The sequence below is a fragment of the Leptonotus elevatus genome, chromosome 12, assembly GCF_054856555.1.
Source record: "Leptonotus elevatus isolate MCC_2025b chromosome 12, RoL_Lele_1.0, whole genome shotgun sequence".
NCBI lineage: Eukaryota > Metazoa > Chordata > Actinopteri > Syngnathiformes > Syngnathidae > Leptonotus > Leptonotus elevatus.
This window is the reverse complement of record NC_141250.1, coordinates 15,476,138-15,500,451: the sequence shown is the minus strand read 5'-3', so window position 1 is coordinate 15,500,451 and position 24,314 is coordinate 15,476,138. Positions and strand designations below refer to the sequence as shown.

Genomic DNA, 24,314 nt, shown 5'->3' with positions numbered 1-24,314 from the left:
ATAGCAAAACAGAATAAATCTGTCAGTGAGCACATCTCCTTTGCCGAGATAAGACACTTCTCAGATGTGGCATACCAAGAGTCTGATTAGGCTAAACACAATAAAAGGAAACATGCATTTTTTGACTGTTTATTTTATTATAAAAAATTTTTGGGGGGGGGGGGGGGTTACCACCTGGAGCCTCCAATACAGTAAAATTGTACATTTAATAGTGAGCTTTTAATTGTGGCCAACATTTCCATTCAGTGCATACTGCTTTTTGGACCTCAGTATTCTTGAGCTCATTATTTATTTTAGTTAAGTTTGAGTCTTTTAAGATATGGTAATGCTGTAATGGGCCACTAATAAGAGGCAGATTAATGACGGATTACAAATATTTTTCAGTCTCTCAGCAGTGTTTACTGTACTTGTTCAGTATACCAATTTGTCATTTAAATTCAGTTTTCAATTAGGGAAAAACAGCACAAGTAACTATGATTTCACCTTTTCATGTTACAAAATAATCAAACGTGTCTTTCGATGGATTACGTGAGAAGAGTATTTTGTGTTTTTTGTGAGTTCAAGGACATCAACTGTGGTTTAATTAGAAGCGCTTCCTTGCCTCTTATCATTTAACGGCCTCCTGCAGCTTAGCGTGGACAAGGGATGAAATTTTAGCAGCACAAAGGAATCAATAGCAGTTAGGTGCATTCTAATAGCAAGCCAGTAGCCCTTGAATACAATTTACACATACTTTTTGGATTCACAAATACACACCTTTCTAACAAAATGATTGTGTATTCTCCTCGTGCATTGCCGCAGCAGTTTATCTGCATTTTTATAACATCCAATTTAGGTAACAAACCACACTCAATCAATCCTGTCTGGGACTTTGCACTTGCATTTTCAAAAAAGATTGTCATTATCTTTCCTTGGTAAATCGAGAGCTATTGTTCAAAAGCTGCTTGGTTCTGTTCATTTTGCAACGCAAGCTTTTGTGACCATATATAACAAAACGGTCCATATAGCTAAGAGACCTTTAATTTAATTTTCGTGCTTAACACTTACTCAAATAAACAGATCTACCTATCCTCCCAGGTTTATAAACTCCTGTCAGAAATTGAAAACACCACTTCACTACCAACAAATGGACTTGAAATCTTCAAATCCAAGCGGGTCAACTGATAATTTGTTAACACATTCTATTCATCTTGTCTGTAATGCGAATTTGTTTCGAGAGATACTTCTTTGGCGCTTATTTAAAAAATGCTCAAATTATCTTTGTTGTTCTAAGTAATGATATTCATCATGTTGACTAATGACTTCTCACTATAATCATCAACAATGATTTAAAAACTCATGCAGTGCCAGCCATTTTCAGACTCCTATTTACCATATGTGAAAAAATAAAATAAAATACGCACCTGGGCTTGAATGCCTGGATTCTTAAAAGACAAAAATACATCCTTGGCATTATCTCTGCGCGTTTCATTTTCAAACAATGATTCCTTGGAAACGGCAAAGTCCCATTCAGAGCCACCCCTCGCGTACACGCAGAACAGGCACTGTGCTGAGGGCCTCATCCTCTATTGGGGGTCCTATTTTGCGCAAGGGGATGCATTGCGACTGACAAATGTAAGGGAATGCTATGGACGTACTCGAGACGTCGTCCAAAATTCCGTCCAGTCTGTAAAAAGCAAACTCATGTTATAGTTCTGTGAGATCAAAGTGGAAGCAAATGTAAAGAGCTTGTGCCATACTTTCTGACATCTAATCAATAGAGTACCAGTCTAAGGTTTGCAAATACTGTACTATTGCACTTTAAAATGACTCAAACAAGAAAGATTTTCAACAGTCTTCAAGTGGTGCTGTGGTGGGGAAATGATCAGATTGGGACTGTAGTATGACTTAAATTATTTACTCTCACTTTCAGTACTCCATGATAAACACTGATCATAAACATAATCAATTCAAATGGTAAAAATTAAAAGACTGCCATGAGAAACAGCTGGAGTTACAAATCCTTATACTGATTGGAGGCTTGGTACTGGGAGAAGTTGAAAAGATTTGATACAGTCAATGATCCAGGTGGAAGGAGCAGACCATACTTTGCCCCTCCGAACCACTGCGGGCTTGTGATGACCCTGTTGGTCAAAGATGATGTACTGGGTGCAGAGGGCCTGGTCTGATTCCGGCAAAGCATGGTAGGCAGCAGCATTGAGGGTTTGAGTCACATCACTGTCAGGTTTGGGCCGCCGACTCAGTCGTTGACCTCCTCCATCGCGGAGTAGCTTGGCCAGCTCATCTTTACTGGGCGATTTAAAGGAGCCCAAGAGGAAGAAGAAACAGCCGTCGAACAGCGGTGGGAGCTACAAGCGACACAATGAGAAAGAAGAAATTCCTTCAATTGTTTCAAGTACTTGCTTTTGCTAAAATATATCTAAAACTGCTTTTTTTCTACATTTATGGTGCTCTAGGAACTTTTTAATCATAATCTAAGCAAGCACATTTCCCCAATTATGTGTAAGGATTTGTTTAAGCCAATGCAGAGGAATGTTAGGGCCAACCCAAAGAAAAAATACTGTTAGTACAAGAATGAGCACAAATGTAAACCTACTTTAATAGTTTCTGGAAGTATCATCAAATCTAATTTAATGCTTTTGAATGCTATTTTTGACCGAAACCAATTTAATGTCCACGTCGTATTGCGTATAAAGACACACACACACACACACACACACACACACACACCCACACACAGTTTATATATTAGTGCTGTCAGTCGATTAAAAATTTTAAATCGCAATTACTCATAATTCCCATAGTTAACTTGCGATTACTCGTAAATTTAAATCTGTTCTAAATGTACAATAAAATATTTTTCAAGTTTCGCTTACTCTTAACATACAATTTGACTAATATGGTTACCAAATACAAATGTGGCTGTATCGTTTAGTACATTGATACATTCATTTTATTGTAAGTAATTAACTCATTCACTCCCAGCCATTTTCTCCCTTTGCTCCCGGGGATTTTGACTGATTTTGCAAGGCCCACAGAATATTCCGTTCTATTGCTATAAAAACATGCAACCTACTAGAATAAATATTAGAGTCTCTTCTTTCATCAGGAAAAAAAGTACATTTCTATCTGTTTCCGTGTTGCAGAAATTAGCATTAGAATATAGCCAAAGTTTCATCAGTCACAAATCTGTTTAAAACTGTGGAGAAAACCGCTTATTGCAACATGGCTCTGGTTGATCTCTTATACTCTGTTGACACCTGTTGGCCGTTTTTGTAATAACCACCATTGCTTCCACTGTTCTCTTCAGTTCAGAGGCTGCCTCAAAGCTTTCTGTATGCTCTTGCATAAAACACATAAAAAATATGTTTTTGGGACACTGGTAATAATTAAAATACATCAGAACGTATTTATAAGTTTTTGGGAGAAATTAGTTAATAGTTACAGTTATCATAAGTATTGAATATTGAGAAATATTGAGTCATACATTTGTGTTGAGGTAGTCCTCTGCCACACGGTCGCATCACTGTTTCATGTTGGACATTGGTGACAGGAGCACTACATTTTTCTTTTCCAATTGAGAGCAATTAGTATTTGGAGCATGAAGCAATTCTGAACACCTTTTGACAAAATATTGAATGCTTCTTAATGCAATTGAAGGCCTTAATTAAATTAAATCAATTGAATACCTTTCAATGTTTTTAATGCCCTGCGGAAAGCCTCACTAAGGATCCTGTCAAGTTACAATGGTTAAAAAAATAAAAAAACATTCACTGTAAAAAAAATATTACTATTGTTAACAGTTCTCTCAAAACACAAGGTTGACAGTACTTTTCTGTAAAAAAAAAAAAGTCTAGGATCACATTCTTGTTTCGTTTTCAAACCAATTAAGATTGGTCCAGGCGATCAATACTTCTGAAATGTGTGTCTGTGTCTCATTTACCAAACTGCATCGGTTGATGCGACTGCGTTGGGCGCCTTCGCCTGCTTCGTGCTCGTTTTCTGGCATCCGCTTGCTTGCCTGCAGACATGCCTCCACCCCTAGCATCAACGAGAAATCAAAGCCACCGCTAATTATATTGACTTGAAAGAGCGGGACGACAAAGTTAATGTTGTTTATAAGCTGGAAGTCTTCAACTACTGGCAAACGGCGCTTGCTTGATAAAAATATGCCAACAGCATGATCACGTTAATGATGCAGCCCTTGTTTTGAGTATCTCACGCTTCACACTGAGCTTTTTTTCTGTATCCTGAGAGTTAAATTACAGCTTGGTGACAGCTAGCTTTCTGTTTTTTTAAAGCCCCAAGTAACACTATGTAACAAAAGTATGAGCCATACATTTGTTTTGCTCTGTGTGCAAGTGTTAACGAGACTGTAACTATACACAATTTGAAATGAATTGCAACCTGTATGAACCCAATGTGTAATGAACAGATTCAGTATTTTTAATGCAGCACGGTACTTGGTTATTTAATGTCATCCTGGTTGTATTTACCCAAACCTCAAAAAACAGTTACACATCGACACTAAACACATTTTTAAGAGTCCCATCTAGTGAGTAGAACTACATTAGACAAAAAATCAAACATTTTCACAACCATTTCCAGTCGCGAGCTATCAAAAGCCTGTCTGAGCTCATCTCCAATGCACATGATATCAGATAATGTTACGACCTATTTTTATATTGTGCATATGAATGAGTGCATGCCTCACATTTTCATTTTGCACAAGTCCAACAGACTCGAGCAAACACACAGTGGGGTTAATTGTTCCAGATAACAGTACTAAGTGCTCCGGAGTAATTAGCATTTCAGCTAATCATTGTTACAGAGACTGAATGCAGAATTGGGACGCATTTAAGGATGGAAAAAGTCTGTCACCTAACAAAATATTTTATGATCGTGGTTGTTCATCAGCGCACTGCATTATACTGTAAGCCAATTCTAAGGTAGAATTTCATTAGTGATGCCTCAATATAATTTAGTTCAGTTATGTTTTATACCACCTAGAACAATTTTAACTGGAAACACTCGATTTGAGTCGGTCGGTGGGATTACGATTTGATTAAGCACTCCAAAGTCCACACTATTCAAGATAGCGTATCAAACAACAAATCATCAGCAACATAAAACTGACTTTTACCTGGTGTGCATCTCACACAAAAGACAACTCGACGCATATCTCGATACATGGGTTGTGATACGTTTCACAGACGGCACATTTTAAAGCAAAAAAAAGAAAAAGAAGAAGCTATTTTATTAGCTCATCATCTGTGCTGGTCAGATAGAGAAGAGAGGCAGTACAAACAGTCTTCAAGGTTGTTCTACAGCTTTATTTTCTTCTTGCTGACCTACGAGTTTTAGAACATAACACACTGGCAAAATACTGTATGCCAAGAATAGTTGTTCTAGAATTAAGCGCATTAATTTACTGAGCATTGTGACCGCTTCAAACTGAAATACATCTTGAGGTGTTGCTATGGTATCAAAGAGGCACAAACCAGGGCTTGGCCTGCTTGACAGCGGTAGCATACAAAGACAGGTGGCAATGACAGCTCCACTGCCTTATGTGAGCAAGAACGTGCGCACATGGACAAAAACAGATAGCATGTCACTGTGACTGTCATGGGAGAGACAAGCTGTGTCGGGTGCTCAGCCAGTGGGAATGAAAAATAGTTTTTTTCCCCCCTCTCCTGGTACATCATATAAAGTGACATTTTTAAGATAGGAATTGCGACTCAAAATGATTCATGTGTAGAGAATAATACAAGTGGGCCTGCCACGCTACTCAATAGACACGGTCAAGAAATAATATGTGGTAGGAATGATACAGTGCTAATCAACATGTTGCTTTTTTCATTTTAATGTAATTATGTAAATGTCACCTCCGAAAAGGGAGTAAAAATAAGATTTTTTGCTAGTAATGCTGACACCCTGAGGCGTGCTGATTCCTCACAATGTGTCACAGTCTGTCACACTCTTGCAGATGTAGCAGTGAGACAAGTTGATATGTACTAGACACAGGAACAAGCGCAGACAATGTACCTGCAAATTGCTTGCACAAAAGTGGCCACAAATGCTCCTCAAGTCAAAGGAAAATAAATAAATATGTTTGATTCCTAAAGTGGCTCTGAAATGAGCAACAAACTTTTTTTCTTTAACTGAAAAGTTGAAGCCGGAATGGAAGCATGATTGAACATACCGGTAAATTTCTCAGACAATTAGAGAGAATGATTGTCAGTGGAGGCTCCGTAATATTTCAGTTTTGTAACTCTTTCTATTAAGAAAGTCAGAAAAAGGCTGTAGCCCACATTATATACAGCATCACCACAATGTAAGTTGGTGGCCATACACTTTTGACAAAAGACGAACCAGGGTAGATGCAGTGTAGATACAGAAGAGGTGTTAATTTCATCAAATCCTGGTGGGAAGTACTGAAATATTATGTTTCCAAATTCTTCTTTTCCAATTTATAACAGTGTTTTCTCTGCATGGTGCGTTGTGTGATTTCTTTATTACTTTAATCCCTTCATACTATGCCGAGCAAAAAAGGAAATGGTCGGACAAATATATGCAATATGAATTTACATGTGTAGCGGAACGTATGGCGTTATGGTGGAGCTATTTAACATAAAGTTTTACTTACAGCTGTATTTGACAATCCAGCAGCCTGCAAGAAGTCCAAGGAGGGTGGTGTAAGTGCTTGGCATTGGTCCTTCTGGCACCACAATATGACTCACTGGGAGACGGCAACAAGCAGGAAACAACATGTTAGCAGCCCAATGCTATCATCAGGACGGATCTATAGTTACACTGAGTTGGAGAAGGTCAAATGTCAATGTTCAACAGTAGAATTGTTCGTCATAAGCATCCATAGATTTAAAATAACTCTGAAAAATAAATACTGTACTACTTAATTTTCTTAAACAGTACCATGTTTCTGATTTATTATTTCTTGACTTCTCATTCATAAGCTACCACTTCTATTAAGAAAACTTGCATCTTGCGATTGTTTTGGCTTCCATATTCTCTCACTCTAAATGATTTACAAGACTGCCTGAAGGCAATCAGAAAATGTGATTAGAGGGCATTCCAAATTTTAACTCAAGCTTATTGCTTGTACTTCTCACATCAGTGATGCTGATGGTGAAGCCCAACCAATTACACCTGGAGGGGAAAACCCTATTGCATGCTGCAATTGCTGTTGATTTGTAGCTTTCCAATCAGAGTAAAAAATCCTTTACTGCAATCAACGACTTACTTTTGAGCGACATGCTAAAAATGTGAACAAATTTCAATATTGCTTGCTTTATACATTTCTTACAGCCAGCCAATATTTTGAGATGATGGAAGGAGCCATCACAACACTTAAATTACCCCTGACATTAAGCGATAGCGTCAACCAATTTGTCTTTGTGGTACACGCAAGAAATATTTTACTAAACGGTGTTTGAAACTATATTAATCACAATAAATTAAGAACTACAAGTGAGGAATTTTATAGGCAATATTTTTTATGCAATGGCATGCACAAATGCAGTAGCTGCTCATAAACAATATTTAAAGCCAAACATGGCAGTTCAGTTTGGATATCTGAAGATATTTGAAAGATTTGGAACGTTAGCGCAATGTGTCTGCTTCCAAATTAGAAGTCTTACAAGCACTTTAAACATCCTCATTTGCTGCAAGCATTTTTTTTAATGAGTTTCCACAGACCATACATGTAAAATACATGCCACAGAAAATAGCCTTGTACTACTAGTTTTAACGAATTATGTTCAAAGCCCCAAGCCTGAAATCCTTTCATCTTTCAGAGTGTAAATGTGAGTGAAACTCTGTGCACGCATACTGCAATATTTGCCTAAAGGGGACAAAAATAAAAATCTGTTTTTAGTCTTCAAGACAAAAGACGCTACCTAAAGAAGAAAAGGAGTGCGTTATCGTTCCACCCAAAAGCCTGCTCAGCTTGGCAAACTGATGCTGGTTTGTTTGCAACAGCTTGCTCGACAGAAACAAAATGATTTCTTCTTCTTGCTTCACACAATTATCCACCTACGAGAGGACAAAGAGAATTTAGACTTCTTACGAGACATAGATTTCACTGGAAGAAAAAATAAATAAATGTAGACGTACTACAGAACGACCGGCCGGGCTGTTCACAGATGTGTTGGCATTTTGAGCTTCCTGGAAGACCTCCAGCATCTCCTGAGTTATTGCATAATCTGCAGGCCGCTTGCCATGAAGGTTACTATGAAGAAGAGTAGATCAAATGTAATGATAAGATGGCACATACATAATTAGACGATTTGCTACGACTAAGACAATCTACAGACCAGAGTGCGGGGCCCAGTCATACACTAAACTAAATAAGCCAAGGTTCATTAAAAGACTTGAAAGCTCTTGAAGAACAAACTTGTCATCGGAGAATTAAATGAAAACTCTCACACGCCAATATTTTTTTTAAAGTATCTATGATTACTATTTTGGACCACAGAGCACTGGTAAAATGTGTGCACTTGACTCAGGCCACTGTATGTAAGGTTTGACGACGGCTGCAATTTTTCGCCGGTCTGCTGTGTCGGAATTCAATCGGGTTGTCTTATCAAAAGACAGGTGTTATCTGGAGAACAACAACAAAAACAATACTTTAGGAGGACCAAGCCCAGCTGGTTGTCTGTGAAAAATTAGGCATCAGCAAAGATAACATGGGGGAAAATTAATAGGTCCACTGGTCCATAAAATGTTTCACTTGGGTTCTTACCTCTAGCAAAATTTACAGATACACAAATACACACTTTAACCCACACACAAACCGATTTATGCAGCTGCACATGAAAACTGAGGGGGAAAAGGATGAGGAAAGCAGTCGAGAACAATCTGTCACAAGCTATTGCTCCAAAATATATGAGAGGGCAAGCCAAAAGTAGTTCTATAGCAGCACTTGTCAAAGTCATGGGAAGAAATTGTAGCAGTTGCATTAGATACATCACAAAAACCTGGAAGAGCCCATGAAAGAGACACTTAAGAGAATGAACATTTGTAGTGGGACACATTTCAGACAGCGGAACTGAAAATGTTTAACACAAGAGTAATTTCTGTTGTAAGATTTGCTCATGACGATGTACCAAATGCATCCCCATTTGGTCTTATAACATTACTTCACAACAGCGCAGTGAATGTCTGCAGTAACATGTTTACAAATGCAAAGCCGCATGCCAAAGCCTCCATTAGAGATTGCATTGGCAGATGTCTTGAATTGCCTCTTCTGAGTTGACTGCATGTGTGTGCTACAGGAGGGCGTAGAAAGGGCAAAGATTGTATTTATCTTGCACAAACATGGGCTCATTTGTTCCATTTCCCTTTTAAACAGACGAGCTACACGCGAAAGAAGATGGAGCCCCATCAAATAAATAAATTGCCAGTGAGACGACAGCAGATGATGGGTGCACATTGATTGTACAGAGGGCTGCTGGAAGGAACACAGTGATGGTAATGTATGTTTGTTTGTTTGTATGTTTGACCCACTCTTACTGGTTAAGCAGTCGAGCCCCGCTATTTGTGAGGGAAAATAGACTGCTTCAAAAAAACATAAAAAATGCTGATAAAGCTCAGTACGTTTTCCACAAAAAAACGGGTTGACATAAAAATCAAATTGGGGAAAATGTTTTAAACGAACAATTGAGGCAACACATTCGCTAATGTAAAAATAATTACGTATAAACCATTATTATTTGATCCTGTTCATTAAACATTTGTGTGGAGATTAAAACCAATTTATATCATGCAACATCATAACATTAACTTCATTATGTGTGTGATGCATTTCAAATATCGTCACCCTCTTAAAATAATTGCCTACGTATTTTTTGTTTTTGCAAAAAAATATATATTTTTGTCTAAATCATCTCTTCATGATGCAAATGGTTAATTTGTTTGTGTTTCCTGAAAAATCTGGGGGAAAAATTATCTGGGCGATTATTTTAAGGTGTCGATATGCAATTACTGATTAACTTAGTTTCTTTACTAACTACTTGATTTTAAGTAACAAAGTTTTATTACAAATTACATTATTAATTACTTTCAGCAAACACGGAACATTCCGCTTCACATAAAAATGACAACTGGTTTTGCCAATACAGGTGGGCCGCCATGCTTTTCTTGCCCACCCGCCAGGCTAAGCATCACTCACGGATTTTCACCATTTGTCCCCATCTGTGAATAGCGGGAGTTCAACTCTATATGTATTTTGTTTTTTTACTGGAGTGCAGTAAAGCCCTGTGCTTCCAGAATAGGAAATCACCTTATTCTTCACCTGGAAATTGCCTGCCAGTGACTCATGCCTGCATTGTAACAATGCCTTTATTCTGTAGAAGCAAAAAACTGCCAGTATAAAAGAAAAAAAAAACAGATCTTACACTACACTCTGTGATGCTCCAAACTGTAGCAGCAATTTGACCACAGCTATGTGCCCGTTTTGCACAGCATCATGAAGCGGAGAGTTGTTTTCATAGCCAGGAGTGTTCAACAGGGCCCCCCCCGACAATAGTGCCTCCACTGCTACCAGATGGCCCAGGTTACATGCCTCGTGCTGAAATACACAAACATACGGTATTCTGTAAGTCTTGAATCAGCAAACAGCTTGGGTGGAAAATAGTCAGAAAGGATATTATACATTACTATGTACCATATGTTGAAACGATCTATGTTCAATACATTAACATGTTTAAACAATTATTTTTCATGCAAGATAATAAATAAGATTAGATTAAGAACTATTTCAACAATTGTGTACTGCAACTTTTAAAAGTGGGAGGATCCCTTTAACTGAGCGGCCAATTGCTGATAATTTGTAGTGTTAGTTGCTGTGACATTTTTTTGGTCTCAGGTGAATATTTTAAACATGTAACTTAAACTGAAGCAAGTTAACAACAGATGATATGAAACTGCACACACGAACGCAAGTCTGACACACAACAGACTTCCGTGATCTTTACATGTGAGTCACATTGGTGGAAATGTGACACAGTCACATCAAATTTTCAAAATTTTGCCTCAAGCATCATAACAGGAAACAGCAGAGCGAAGGGCTACTATCAGAAACTGGAAATGATTGATTTTTTACCGCTCAAGAAACCGCCTGATTGACTGCGCCTCTCTCGGTTATAGGAAAATGAGACAGCTGGACAACAGCTTTCACTCAAACATATGAGCTCTCACTAAGTGGGCTGGTGAAGCAAGACTGGGCATGAAGTCGCATCTAGGCCATGGCTGAACTACAGTCTAAATATTGCCCTGGGGCTCCAGACAAAATGTAAATACAGAGACTGTAAATTTGCAGTCGACAGACGAGACACACAACAGGACTGGAACAGATTCAAACAGAATTCTGGAGTCTAACATAGCGGTCGTTTACTGTAAAGTATGTCGAAAAAGGGCATGGCGGTATATCTGGATTTATGGCATTCCAAGCAGGTTATTGGTCTTACCAGAGGTGTCCATCCGGCATTATCCTTCAGGTTGGGGTCAGCGCCCTGATTCAGAAGTTCCTTGACACCCTCTACATCACCCTGTAGAACACCAACGATAATTAATAAAGCAACACTGTAAACCTGCTGGTGAAAGAAAAAAAGTGAAACTGAAGTATGAAACAACATGACAAACATGCAGAATCGCATTTCATTTCTATCCGTACAGTATAAAGGAGGAAAAGTCAGTTGGAAGTTCTGCCAGCCGGCGCACCGTTGAGCAAGTTACATAAAAGCTTCCATACAACTTTTAAGTGAACTGCGTGCTCCAAAGCAACTTTCATCACCAAGGATTTGCATCAATATTCCAGTGCTGAAAACCAGGATTTTCATGCTATGCTGACAATTTTGAAACCTAGACACAGTAATCCCTACAGTCTACTACAAGACAAAAAAAATAAAACCTCATCATGGACTTGCAGCAGAGTGAGTAGGATAGCTGTGACAATTTTTTGTGTTGAATACTGTCACCTTAGCGATTCAGATGTGTGTTCGTGTGCGTTTTTAAAAGGTAATTTGATTACAAGGATTGTACGAGTGCAGTGGTTCTTAACCTGAGTTCGGTGTGTCAGTTTCAGGGGTTTGGCAGAGGTCAAGACACACACTCGTGACCTGACTCAAGCCGATCAAATCAGATCATGCTACATTACTTGGCCAATCTGTGCTGCAGAGAATTTTGTGTGCTCATTACTAAACCTGTGAATGTTGAGATTTCTTTATTATAATCCATTCATACGGACTAGTGTATGTTGATCAAAAAAAAAAGTGGTTGGACGAATATGTGCAATATGTATTTGGAAGTATAATGGAACATATGGTGTTCCCCATGGTTCAATTCTGGGCCCTCTGCTGTTTTCTGCTGTCCCTGGATTTCATTTTAAGAGAACAGTGTTGGTTGTTTTAAAGCCCTGGTTCTCAACCCCAGTCCCTGAGTACCCCTATCTGGCCTGTTTTCCATGTCTTTCTCAGCCAACACAGCTGAGGATTGTTATCAGGCTTCATGCAGAGCTTGCTGATGAGCTGATCGTTTGAAACACCTGTGTTGGCTGAGAGAGACATGGAAAACAGGCTGGACAGGGGTACTCGAGGACCGCGGTTGAAAAGCACTGTTTTTAAGTGCTTTAACAAAAACAAAAAACACAAATCCAAGTTTGCACAGTTACCAGTACCACCATTTAGACTGCATTGACTCATGCTAAATACACAGCAGCAAATCAAGTCAAATTAGCAAGCATATTTTCACTGACTATTAAGGTAAAATAAGCAATTGGCTACACAAAAATCATCATTTCAACAGCTCATAGTAAAATAGGTCTTGAAAAAAAGGACAATGTACCTTTATAGCAGCTAAATGCAGCGGGGTTTCTCCTTTGCGGTTCTTCTTCACAACTGTTGGGCTCCCTGAGTTGGAGCGCCCCATAGACGCACGAGAAGAGGGAGATTTTCTAACAGCTCTACTTGGAACAGGCAGACTCTGTTCTCGATCTCTGGGGGTCTTTTCACTCCTCAGTTTGGTCAAAGATGGAAAATGAATGGCAGCAGGGGACAAGTGACCTAATGACTTCCGACAGCGGCCTGATGAGGCTGTTGGCATTTTCGGTGTTGTCTCCAGGGTAACGACCTCCGCCTCCAGTCTTGTGCGTTTTGAGGAACGCTGCGGAGAAGAAAGGGTGCCCTGTTTTTTTGGCATATTTTTGGGGATGGAGTCAGAGGCTGGCAGTGTGTCATCAATAATGTCTGATCCATTCTGACAAAGCAACTTTGGACTCTTGGGTTCAGCAGGTCCATCTCTCAGGGTGCTAGTGCTAGACACAGGCCTGAGATCACCAATGTCAGTTATGACAACAGGGCTAACGAAGGTAACCCTTTTATTAGGCGCCCTTTCAACTTCTACACCATGCTGCTCTGATTCCGTTAAGGTACTTTGATCCTCTACCATCCTCCATTGCTTGTTTATGGCATCAAGATTATTTTTCACCGTCTGTCGACTCTGTTTCCTTGAGGCTTTTCGCATTGTTTTCCTTTGACTGCCAATATTTTTCGTATTTGTCCTCTTCTTCCTCTTCTGGTTGTTTTTGTTGGACTTTGGAGAAGAGGAGCCAGAGTCTTGAGAGGATGAGGGGAAGCTGAAAACTGTCAGGTCACCAACTTCAGCTGCCTTTTGCAAAGACTTGCCTTCAGGTTTGGAGACTTTTGGAACTTTTTCCACCACACAACGCATTTTACGGCTCCGAGGGCTGAGCCAGATCTTGAAGTTCTTCTTGTGTTTTAAGACAGTGCCCTCATTTTGTGGCCGCATTACCTCAGAGGAGTCTGCAATGAGAAATGAAAAAATCTATATAAAAAAAAAATAATAATAAAATACTACTTCCTTTGATTTTTATTCAAACACACTAATTGAAAAGGTCACTTCACGTCATATAACTTGTCAGGCTTTGTAAAACTATCCAGTCACATTCAAGCACTTTAACAACTCTAAAAAGTTTTACCTACACCCTAAACTTTGTTTGCCCCTGAATCAGAATATGCAATATTAAAATTGGCGCATTTTCAAGACTTTCAAACCACCTGTAAGAAATTTGAATTACTAATTAAAATGTCATAATGAGTCCCGTATGCTTAAGAGCTTTGAAACCAGACTTATAGTGCACACAAACTGGCATAAACAGAGAAATAAAAGCACATATTGACTATTTGTATGCTTGCCACACAGTCTGTTCACAAAAACCCTAGCATTACTAATTGCATTGTATAATTACAGTCATTAGAGGGATGCTGCCGGAAAGGAAAGAAACTGTCCACCCCCAGTGTCATAATGTAGATGTTCGAGTCTGCCACAGTGACAAAGGAACGGAAGCCAGTAAATATTGATTTGAGCAAACTTGTTTCACAGCTGAGCAACATTTACCAAGCTGTCCATCAGGGTTCAACATGGACTCCAAGTCACAATAGAGCGGTATGATACTGCTGAGCTGCCTGTTGATTTTGATGTCTTTCACCCAGGCAGGGCTGTGACAAACCACACAGCCATCACCTGCCTGTGGGCCTGCACACGACCTATGAAATAAAAAAAAATAAAAAATGAAAAAAGTCATTGAAATACACTTCTTTTGTTCAGTAGAAATACAATTACAAACTCAATAAACACAAATACTTGGGTGGGGTACAAAAAATGTATGGACTATGTATTTTAAGCATGTTACAGAAAAACAGGTGTGCATGGCCATTTTGATCATACACTGCAAAAACACCATCTGCATTTACGTGCACGAGCAACTTGCTTCACCGCTTGTTACCTTCCACACACACACACACACACAATCTCGCCTCATCTCATCTGATCTGATCTCATCTTGCAGTCAATTTACATCGGTGTGCAATTGCTTCCACTGTAGCATACGTACTTGAGTGCCTTCGATTCCAGGTTGTTAGTATGTGACGTTGTCATTAAATCAGTGTGCGCGCATGAATACCAAGCGTAGCCAAGTCATTGAGATATAATTTACACCTACCTGTGCATTTCTGCAGGGCATACAAAGTAATGGGGACATTACCTGCACAGCATATGCTCACATGTTCCGACACAAACTGGATCCTTCAGTAACTGGGAGCTGGAGTAAAAGAAAACAGCAATGCACTTGATCGGTTCCTGTCTTTCAACAGATTCCTCCTAAATAACCGTCGTCACTAAAGTAACGTCACAAATGTCAACGTTGTAAAGTTACTCGAAGAAATATTGCAAGGTCAGTTTCGTAAGCAACAAATTTAAATTATTTATTTAAGCTGTTGAGATCGAGTTAGCTGAATGGACTGTCAAAGATCCATTTGATTGTTGTAGGTTTTCCCGTTCTGATTATTCCGGTAAAAGCGAATATCTACTGGTAAAGAGAAGTCAAGGTTGCGGTAACTTACCATTTTGAACAAAGTAGCAGACGTCGAAAGTTGGTAAGTGCCTCTTTGGTGTTCTTCCAGTCGTTTGTTTGCGCCACAACAGATGTATCCATTATTCTAAAATTTAATGCAACTCTGTTTAGTTAAAAATATATATATTACGCCCAACAAAACAAAAAAAGCGACTTACTTCCTGGTTACTGCTCGCATCTCCCGCCTGTTCGAGGGATGTCACTGTTGACGACACAGATGACGAAATTCCGGTTCCCTCAAAAAAGTTGTCCCCCACATGTTCGCGGTTCACTTTCCTGTGGAACCGTTCCCCAGCTATTTGTTGAAAAACTCACGTCTCGTTTTTTTTTTTTTTTTTAGCACTCGTAGATGTCACAACATGGCTTCAAAGCCATGTCTAATAGGAAAGTAGTAGGCGACAATGCTGTTGCACTCATTTGAAGTGACAAATGTCAAGTCACAGAAACTTTGTATTGTCAATGAGGAAGTTAAAAAAGTTGCCACACGTGCATGCAAATTTGCACTTTTTACGCATTTATTTAAAATCAAATAATCTGTAAACCTTTGTTGCATAATGTTGTAAGATTTAAACTATGTGAATTTCTTAAAAAAACAACAGTTTGTTGCCGTTTTTTGCCATTCATGGAAGCGTTTAGTACCTATTTGCCACAAAAATGTGGTGAAATACTTAAAACTAAACCGAAATCAACAAATAGAGCTTACAAAAAAATTGTTTATTCATATTGTTCATATGTTGCCCTGGTTCTGTATACTGCAGTGCTCAACATTAAAGAATACATCAACATTGTAGAATGTTATGCCAACTGAAAACTTTTATTTTGAAAGGAATCTAAACATTTTGAAACACATCTTCTGGTATGTGCAGTCGACCCACGCATGCTCGAGGCTCACTCGGATTTTTTTCCCTCCCATATTTTTCATCAATATATTTTGCTGGTGGGTAGTTTTGCCCCCTCAATCCCCTCCCTGTTTTTCATGGAAAACATCTTGAATGTTTATCATGTTTCTTTGTAGAATTGCTGTGGGTTTAAAAAAAAAAAAAAGTCTCCACCCGAATGCATTTCATTGGGCGTCAATTATATGTGAATTTTCCCTATTCATGAGCTGCGAATAGCGGGTGTTGAGTTGACTGTACTCATTTGTAGCTATATACTGTAGCGATAACCAGAATTATAATCTAGAAGAAGCAGTACATTTCTAAACCAAACTACACACATTAATACACAAATTGGAAACATTGTGCCACGTGTGGAACAACAGCACAAATCAAATCAAATTAACCAACAGCTACCACTACATTGCTGATTTAGCTTTCTCAGCTTTATGGTGAGGCAAAGTATCACATTTGCAATTTAAAACCCCCCAAAACAAATCCAGCAAAATGCATCCTACAGCCATAATGTAATCAGTTATATTGTAGAGGCAAATTCAATTCATTCATTCAATTTTATTTCAATGTTTTTTTTTGAATCATGAAAAAATATATTGCTGAATACATTCAAGACCATAATAAAATGGCCCATAGGCACAATATATATATATTTTTTAGAACAATCATTTTTGAAGTAAGACATACATTAAGATAAAGATGTGCACATTAACAATATTTTTTTTATTATACATTTTGGAATGTATTGATATAAAATCCTTTTAAGTGATAACAAAATACAATTCAAAAAAATTTAAAACTATGTCATGAATAGTATTTTTCATACAAATCGAGATGACTAGATTAGGTAACCTTTCAAGTAGGATAAAAAAAAAAAATCCTTCGTACATACACATCAATAAATATTCATCTGTGCAGGCATGTAAATGTGCTCAAGAGAACAGCAACAATAGAATTTAGGCGACGTCGAAATAATAGTCGCTCTTCACATTGAATCTTAGGAGAGTTAAATCTGATTGCCAGGCATGGTAGATTTGTAGTCTAATCTATCTATTTAGGACAGATGCAGTATAAGCAGATAATGTTCTCATTTCAATGAAATAATAGCAAGCAGTCAGCACTATGTGTCTACTTCTTTTATGAAGCCCAGGTCATCATCATCATCATCATCTCCTTTGCTGTGAGTTGAGAGGGAATTCATGTGAGCGTTTCCCATGGCAAAGTTGATGAAGACCTGTAGAGGATGAACAAAAATATTATGATTGTAATATTCATTGCCCCCTTGAAATCCTCAATCACTGCAAATGTTCACTGCTTGATTTTATTCCTCAGGCCCCCCTCGTTTCTTCTCCTTGTGGTATCTTCCAATCCCAGAGCCCCAGAAGAGCAGATTGCAGAAAATCAACACTGGGTGCATAATTTCTCTCCCCAACTCATATTCCATTTATTTTCCCTCGGGCATGCCCTCCAACCTGCCAGCTTCCCTCTTGCCTTCATTTTACATTCCCTACTCTGTCTTCCACTCCCACTCAAGCTTTCTTGACTGTCCCAATTTATCCTCCTACCGCTTTTCCGTCACTCTGCAGCATCTGCTGTATCCACATCAACAAAAAACCCCAAGATTTTTGAGTTCGCTCTCCCAGTTGATGCCTCATTCTTACCTCATCCAAGGTGGTCTGGCTCACAGAGAAGTGTTTGATCTTCAGCCAAGTCTTGTTGCACTCCAACTGTTGGAAGATGTCAGCCACCCCTCCTGGTGCGACAGGAACGTGGAACTCCGCCATGGACGAATGCTGGTCCTAAATGACAAAATAGGATGACGTAAATTTCAGCATACAGTAAATGCTGTCTGGTGCTGTCACTATCGAATATTTTTAGAATTGATTAATCAACTAATCAGATTCCTTGTAATTTTGCATTAAATTGTATTACAAAAGCATTTTCCCCCTGATTACTGTCAACCAGTGATTGCGCTGCAAAAACTAAAATCTTAAGTAAGATATAATATTTTTAAATTTAACCTACATTTATTACTTATTACTTAATTATCTTATTTGATCAAGCAGTCTTGGCATTGAGTGTTTTCCCACATTTTAAGATGACAACTAACCAACATCAAAGGCCCTGAACTGGGGTTTCATAAGTTTTCTTATTCTAGTAATAAGATAAATGAGAAAAAATACAAGTATGAAAACAGAAGACAAGTGCAATATGGTTCATTTTGTTATATTTACTAAGCACATTTTTCCTTCTTTCAGAACCAGCTCAGTGGTCTAGTGATAGAGTGCCTACCCTCAGACTTGAAGGTTGTGGGTTCAATTTCTGGCTAGGTCATGACAAAGAAAATGGGACCTGTTACCTCCCTGCTTGACACTCAGGCTAAGTTATCCAAACTAAAAAAAAAATAATACTCAAGTATTTTAAGAAAATAGTTATATTTATTACAGCTTGAAAAAAGTCGACAATACTTGTTTTTAGTCTGAAAATACTACTTTCTAGACCGCAGTGGTTGGTATGGGCCTAGTATTATTTTCTTTTTTTTTTTCAAAATCTTAAAGGTAAATTTAAGTAAAAAATTCTTGTTCTGTTGGCAGATAATTTTGCTTATTTGAAGTAATAATTTTCTTATTTTACTATATATTTTTTCTTAAAATTTCTACAGTCCTTTTTGCAGTGTGGTGTTTATTTCATACTTCATATTCGTATAGTGATTAAGAAAAAAGGGGGGATTGATGTTGTACTATGTTACCGGTTTGGTCATTGTGTTCCAAATAAAAACAGATGTTTGCAAATGTCTTATTTTGATTAAACAAAGAAGATAAGCAGTCTTTTTTCATGGAGGACTACAGATTAGAACATTTTAATATAAAAAAATGGCTCCAAATGATTACTCAATTATTAAAATAGCTGTCGATTAATTTGATAATTGATTACAGGGAGTCCTCGAGTTACGTCCGTGTTCCGTTCCTACGCTGGACGCGATGTAACCCGAATTTCGACTTAAGTCGGATTTCCCCGTTAAATGAAATTTGAGTTAAGACAAGTAATTGTTTTCTTGTCCCAAATGAGCTGCACATTTTATTATTTGAATTCAAATTCTCAATACTGCTATCAGGTGCATTTAACACGAGTGGACAAGTAGTGTGACAGAGCAATATACTGCAAAAGATTTCAGAAGAGATAAAAAAATAAATAAAAGGGAAAATATATATCAAATATTGCCACCTTCAAGTACGTGCTTGGAAATCGTTTCTGCATGAACACAGTGATTGCCTCGACATCACTGGCAGACTCAGCCAAGTACATTTTCAGAGTGAACCCACTGCCGAACCTGCACGTAACGACATGAGATGGGTCAAGTGTTAAATGTGTGAGCGGTGGAGGCAAGGTGGTGCGCTAAGGGGTGCGTTTAGTCGGATGAAGAAATAGCTGCAGCAATTTTCACAACAGGGCAGAAATGACTGTATTTGAGGATGTGAAACTGATTAGAGGTCACAAACCTGTTCTTAATGTGCTGCAAGGAGCCCAGGCAGCGGAACTGACCTTTCACCATAATGGCCAGGCGGCTACACAGTGCCTCACACTCCTCCATGCTGAGACATGAACAAAAATTGAGAAGTCAAAAGGTCAAGTCTGGACTCAAAAAGGGTAGTTTACAATACCGAAGCTCTTCTTCTTCTAAAAAAAAAAAAATCTGTTGAATATTTAATACTTTCTTGACAACCAGCACTGTGCGAACTCCCAGCACTGTCACACATGAAGAAATGAGGTCATTCTCTCTAACCTGTGAGAAGTGAGGACCACTGCAGTCTTTCCTTTCACCTCCTCAGAGATGATTTTCCACAGGTGTCGTTTGGTGCGAGGGTCCATGCCAGAGCTCGGCTCATCCTGATGCGTGAGAGGAGGACAGCGTTTTCAAGTCACGGTTCAAACAAAAAAAGAGAATACAAGAATGGGGGTGACACCTAAGGGAGAATTCTCTTGAGTCAAGTGCAGTGCTTCTAAATTATTTTTTTTATTACACTTACATACTCTGAAATGGGAAAAGTACAGTACAATTGGTTTAGTATATGCCTTTTTCCAGGTATTAAGAATATGCGTGCTCACCAGGAGCAGAATCTGCGGATGTCCAATGAGAGCGATAGCGGTGGAAAGCTTCCTGCGTGTGCCACAACTGTAGCCATCAATGGTAATATTTCGATGGTAGTTAAGCTTCAGCTTTTTTAGAAGGTATTTCACCACCTGGAAGACCGCATGCAGGGATTGTAAAGGTTTTAAACACAGCAGGTAAACAACAGTTTTAAAGCCACAAACTAATCAAGTTTTGAAGAACTCACCATAATCAACGTCACATTTAAATGTTAGATTGCCTTTGTTGGCATGCTACAAATCCACATCACTGTGTATGTAATTACTGTTTGATGCAGTATTTAATAGTGGTGTCAAAATTTGTGGTTTAATTTGGAGTTAATTTAAAGTTCCTTTAACTGCACCATTTTTTTTTAAACGCCTGTACTGGGGGAATTCCAGTTGCAACGCAGCAGACACGTCTGTCAAAATTTAGCAGTAATAAATGTAATAATAATGCATACATTTGTGGAGACTGGGGTCAAGTTGTATTTTACAATTTTAAAAATGTGCAGAATTTCACAAGTTACTTCATGTTAAAAATGAGATAACTCTCAAGAAAAATGCACTGAGCTATCACCGTCTAACAAATACAATTATGCCATCTAGTGGCAGAAATATGACCTCAACACAAATCAATATCACATCAATATAAATTTTAACTCAATAGCATGAACTATTATGAAATTATTGTATCTATGACTAAAAGATGCAGCTATATTTCTATTAGTTTAAAAAAAATTAAACTTTTATATTAACAAGAATATGAAAATTTAGGGGAAAAATTAAGTGTTCATTTTATTGTACATTTAGAACAAGATAAAATTTGTGATTAATCATGAATTAACTATTGAAGTCATGCAATTAATTACGATTACAAATTGTAATCGCCTGACACCTCTAGTTATTCTATTTGTGATTTTGAGGATTTGCCTTGGTATTGTATTGCACATGAGATTCACCCCCTCTCACCTGAGACTGTACCACACATTAGGCCTGACAAAAACATGCCAATGTGAAATGACTCCATTAAGGCATCCCCATTATCCACAACAAAGGATGGGATAGTGTCAGCGGGAGATGACACGACAAGAACTCTTAGGTAGAGCCTCATCTTCATCTTTGTTCATTAGGCCATGATCATTTGGCCAAAGGACCATAATAACATTATTGCAGCCAAACAGGGTGAGACGGAGCCATTGGGCATGCTGTCTCACAAAGTGTGTGTTTCTCAAACATGCACACACACACACACACACACACACACACACACACACACACTGTGGATATAAATAAAAAGTCTACACACCCCTGTTAAAATAATGTGTTTTTTTTGTGATAAGGCAAATCATTTGAATACATTTGTTTACCATTAATGTGGCTATTATTCACATTACTAATATTTTCGAGGGGGAAAGTACAAATAAACAAATTAATTAATGTGGTTGCACAAGTGTACACACCCTCTTATAACTGGGATGTGGCTGTGTTAGACTAAACCAATCTCATTCAAACGCAAATGCAATGAGAATCAGCAAACACCGGCCACCATTTAAAGTGGCTTTGATAAAAACAAAACAAAAAAGCAAATACAGTTCAGATGTTCTAGTAGGGTTTTTGTGACCTTTTCGCTTTCAAACAGGCTTTGTACTAACAAACACTAACTGCTATTTCGAACTGTTCATAATTCCTTCAACCTTGTCTAAAGCCAGACTACATTTGGAAGAAAAACAACCCCAAAGCATGATTCAGTCGCCATGGAATCCTTCTGGGATTATGGCCAAATAGTTCAACCTCGGTCTCACCAGACTGTAATACATTTTCTCACATGTTTGGGAGATTTCCTTATGGTCCATTGAAGCCAAGGTTCACCTCAGTGACCAAATTTTGCTTTTTTCAATTGCATCAACTGGCCAAAGCGAAACAGTTTCTTCCTCTGCATCATTTTGAGATTTTGATTCATGCTTTTATCACAAATTGCTTAGACTAATGCACTGCGCATTATGTTGGGCACAGCCAGATGTCACTTACCCGACTGCAGCTGGTTCAGAATGCTGCTGTGCGACCTTTAACTGGCACAAAAAAACACAGCACATGACACTGATTTTAAAGTCATTGTGCTGGCTCCCACTTTGTTTACGTATTGATTGAAATTTATTTTGTTTGTTTTTATTTTATTAGCCGACATTAAAATTGCTCTTTAAATAATGTTGAATTGCTGGTTGCATAATTTACATGATTTTTTTCTGCCTATTTCACACATTTCCTTTAGGGCCAGCAAATGTTGGTCAGTTGTGTATATTTCTGGGAAGCACACTAAGTAGTCAACGCAGAAAAAGCTGATTGGTTCTGAGAATGATAAAGGAGAAAAAACAGGACCATAGTCACATCTCAAATGGAATCTTGTCATCTTCAAAGTCACATTTTGAATACTTTGCCTATGAGCGTAATTCTGAAGTTAGAATTTCACACGCCACACGCTGACAACAGAAGTGTAAGCAATTCCAGCTGCCCAAGAAGTAACAGACATCACTCATTGTTGTCACAACTGCTGATTATTTTGGCATGGATGCATCAACCTGCAACCTCATTTCAGACATCAATGGAATGATTGTTAAGATAATGAAAAACAGCACAGCCTTCAACGCTTACCCTGTCTATCTCTCTCTTTGAGATGCCTTGAATACGAGCGTAAAAATACAAGTGCTCTTCTCCAGTGAGCAGATTATCCAGCGCATCCACCTGGGGACAGTAGCCGATGTTAATTCCCTTGCGCCGACACTCCATAATGTCTACCAGCCGCCTGAGGAAATACACACAAAAAATAGAAAGACTCACTTGAAAGGCGTTCGGAATATTCAATAGGGGAGACGGGTGGACACGGAGGTTGAGTGGTGCTTTGTACTAGAAAGCCCAACATACAGACTATAAATCTGAATGTGCTTTCATGTATGAATAATGATTTATGCTCCATAGAACAATATAGTTAGGATCTATCTGGCAGTCATGCCAAGCTCACATAATAGAATGAAATGCCTTTATAATTAAAAGAAACATTAGTGCGTTTAGAGAATTTCTGATCCTCAAGGTAAAATCTACACTGCAATTATTGAACTCCAAAGTAACTAATTATACATTTTCCAGAGACAAATATTCCCAGGGGGAAAATGTTGAGCGTCAAGGGGCCAAAAAGTGTTTGGGTACAATGGACCAAACGACGCCTGCAGTGAAGCATGAACATGAGCATTAATTAAGCGTCTTGTTGTCGTCTTTAGAAACATGCATGTGGCCCAAGTCTTTAAACAATTCCATTCACAAGGTGGCAGTTATTGCATTACATACATATGTCGGTCTGAACAAGACGTATTAACAGAATAAATTGATATTAGAACATATTATGCAAATAACACACTGTATATCCGGCACTGAAGTCATCTTTCAACAATAAAACGCACCGACTAAAAACATTCACCACCAGAGATGATGTGAGTCAGCATGTTTGCAGAGAGGGCCATATGCTTCCATCTCACTTGCTTTGCTGTGCTTTTAAAAACTCAAAAATAATGAATGAGTAGCATACCCATCCCAGTCCCTGATCTGTGCAGTGCCATCAGTGGGGCTAACATCTCCTGTGAGCATCTTGAAAGTGGTTGTTTTTCCTGCTCCGTTCACTCCCAGCAGACCGAAGCACTTTGGAAAAAGATTAATCATTTATTAAACCGGCTTGACACAATGTTCAATATGCAACCACTTCATAAACAGCTCCATTTAAATAAGGCATTGTAAGTAAATCATGTAACACTTGTAAAATCATTCTACATTGGTTTAGCAAGAACTGGGAATTGGTG

At 38.4% G+C, this 24,314-nt stretch overlaps 2 protein-coding genes across 3 annotated transcripts in view; both read right to left on the bottom strand.

Annotated features, from left to right (window-relative positions):
* Positions 1–264: 264 nt before the first annotated feature.
* On the bottom strand, positions 265–15,657 carry bard1 (BRCA1 associated RING domain 1). Of its 2 annotated transcripts, XM_086091451.1 has the most exons (12): positions 15,607–15,657; positions 15,438–15,533; positions 15,080–15,136; positions 14,434–14,582; positions 12,862–13,838; positions 11,487–11,567; positions 10,416–10,588; positions 8,134–8,248; positions 7,917–8,052; positions 6,647–6,739; positions 3,944–4,041; positions 265–2,348 (listed from the first exon to the last, which is right to left on the bottom strand). In XM_086091451.1, the coding sequence occupies exons 1-12, from the start codon at positions 15,624–15,626 to the stop codon at positions 2,004–2,006; spliced, it is 2,340 nt and encodes a 779-aa protein (XP_085947577.1). In that variant the 5' UTR covers positions 15,627–15,657; the 3' UTR covers positions 265–2,003. The 2 variants fall into 2 exon arrangements, with proteins under 2 accessions (XP_085947577.1, XP_085947579.1); XM_086091453.1 differs by lacking the exons at positions 15,438–15,533; positions 15,607–15,657 and having other exon boundaries at positions 15,038–15,122.
* Positions 15,658–16,241: 584 nt separating this feature from the next.
* abca12 (ATP-binding cassette, sub-family A (ABC1), member 12) overlaps positions 16,242–24,314 on the bottom strand; it is a 59,915-nt gene continuing 51,842 nt past the window's right edge. Inside the window, exons 64-71 of the mRNA XM_086090491.1 lie at positions 24,047–24,156; positions 23,119–23,269; positions 20,446–20,580; positions 20,123–20,226; positions 19,839–19,931; positions 19,564–19,669; positions 18,000–18,137; positions 16,242–17,572 (exon numbers count right to left, since the gene is read on the bottom strand). Coding sequence (XP_085946617.1) covers positions 17,459–17,572; positions 18,000–18,137; positions 19,564–19,669; positions 19,839–19,931; positions 20,123–20,226; positions 20,446–20,580; positions 23,119–23,269; positions 24,047–24,156 — 951 coding nt within the window. The 3' untranslated portion in view covers positions 16,242–17,458. The remainder of the gene's footprint in view (positions 17,573–17,999; positions 18,138–19,563; positions 19,670–19,838; positions 19,932–20,122; positions 20,227–20,445; positions 20,581–23,118; positions 23,270–24,046; positions 24,157–24,314) is intronic.